The 1,275-nt window shown below is 31.5% G+C and overlaps 1 protein-coding gene across 1 annotated transcript; it reads left to right on the top strand.

The window, feature by feature from the left end:
• Nucleotides 1-273: 273 nt before the first annotated feature.
• On the top strand, nt 274-991 carry LOC108578332 (glycerol-3-phosphate dehydrogenase [NAD(+)], cytoplasmic-like; the record flags this gene model as incomplete). Its single annotated transcript, XM_017941642.1, has 3 exons — nt 274-386; nt 475-705; nt 788-991. Coding segments are annotated over 3 exons (548 nt in total), but the record flags the coding sequence as incomplete, so codon positions are not given.
• Nucleotides 992-1,275: the final 284 nt, after the last annotated feature.

The raw sequence follows: 1,275 nt of genomic DNA, 5'->3' as shown, positions 1-1,275 counted from the left end.
AGTAATTTTATTTAGTTTTTTCAATTCAGTTCAAAGATATGGAATTGTGATAAATTGACAAATATGTATTGCCTACTCAATTTTTGCATCGAAGAATTTTAATATTAATACTCCACAAAGATCTAACTGCAAAAATTTGTCCTTACTGAACATTAAACTAAGAACACAATAAAAATTATTTCCTCAATATGTTATTAAACTTAGTATCTAAATTATCGATTACTTATAACTGTTCGTTATTATTATTAGTATTATTATTATTATTGTGATTAGGCTGCAGAGACAAACGACTAGCTCCATTGTTAAGGGACCTCATTCAAACTCCCAATTTTAGAGTAGTAGTTGTTGAAGATTGTGAAACAGTTGAGGTGTGTGGTGCATTGAAGGTGTGTAAGCTCAAATATTATTACCAATTAATCCAGTTTTAAAACAGTTTTTCGTTCGACATATAAATAATTATTAATTATGTTTTAGAATATTGTGGCATGCGCTGCTGGTTTTGTAGATGGCTTGGGATTAGGTGACAATACAAAAGCAGCTGTTATCAGATTAGGATTAATGGAAATGGTTAAATTTGTAGACACATTCTACAGTGGTTCAAAACTTGGAACATTCTTTGAAAGTTGCGGTGTAGCAGATTTGATAACTACTTGTTATGGTGGAAGAAATCGCAGAGTTTGCGAACAATACGTTAAAAGTGGCAAAGTAAAGATTATACCGTTTCAACACATTATTTTCATTCTCCAACACTGAAGCTAACAAAATGCTTTTTATACTTTCCGAACAGACTATTAGACAACTCGAAGAAGAACTTTTAGGTGGTCAAAAATTGCAAGGACCAGCCACGGCTGATGAAGTCAATGGAATGTTGAAAAATCGCAATCTAACGGAGAAATTTCCTTTATTCACTGCAGTACATCGCATCTGTACCGATCAAATAAGACCGGCAGACTTACTTGATCAAATTCGAAATCATCCTGAACATATGTTTGTATATTCACTTTAATTATAATTATGTAATGTTAGATCGTCCCATAAGTTCGTGTCGAATTTTATAATTTAGATCAATATTTCCAACGAACTTTTACATTTGATTAACCCCTTAACCTATGATTTCTTTTCTGGCTATGCATCTAAGCGTCAGCCATTTTCTATTTTACTACTGTATCAGGTAACAAAAACTAATCTGTCACAGATTAATTACACTTCATAATCCTCAGTCTTACAAATTCAAACGAAAGTTAGGATTACAATTAATTTTTCTTACTAATATAA

The sequence above is a fragment of the Habropoda laboriosa genome, unplaced genomic scaffold, assembly GCF_001263275.1.
Source record: "Habropoda laboriosa isolate 0110345459 unplaced genomic scaffold, ASM126327v1 C6050251, whole genome shotgun sequence".
Taxonomy (NCBI): Eukaryota; Metazoa; Arthropoda; class Insecta; order Hymenoptera; family Apidae; genus Habropoda; species Habropoda laboriosa.
This window is presented reverse-complemented; position numbering and strand designations above follow the sequence as displayed.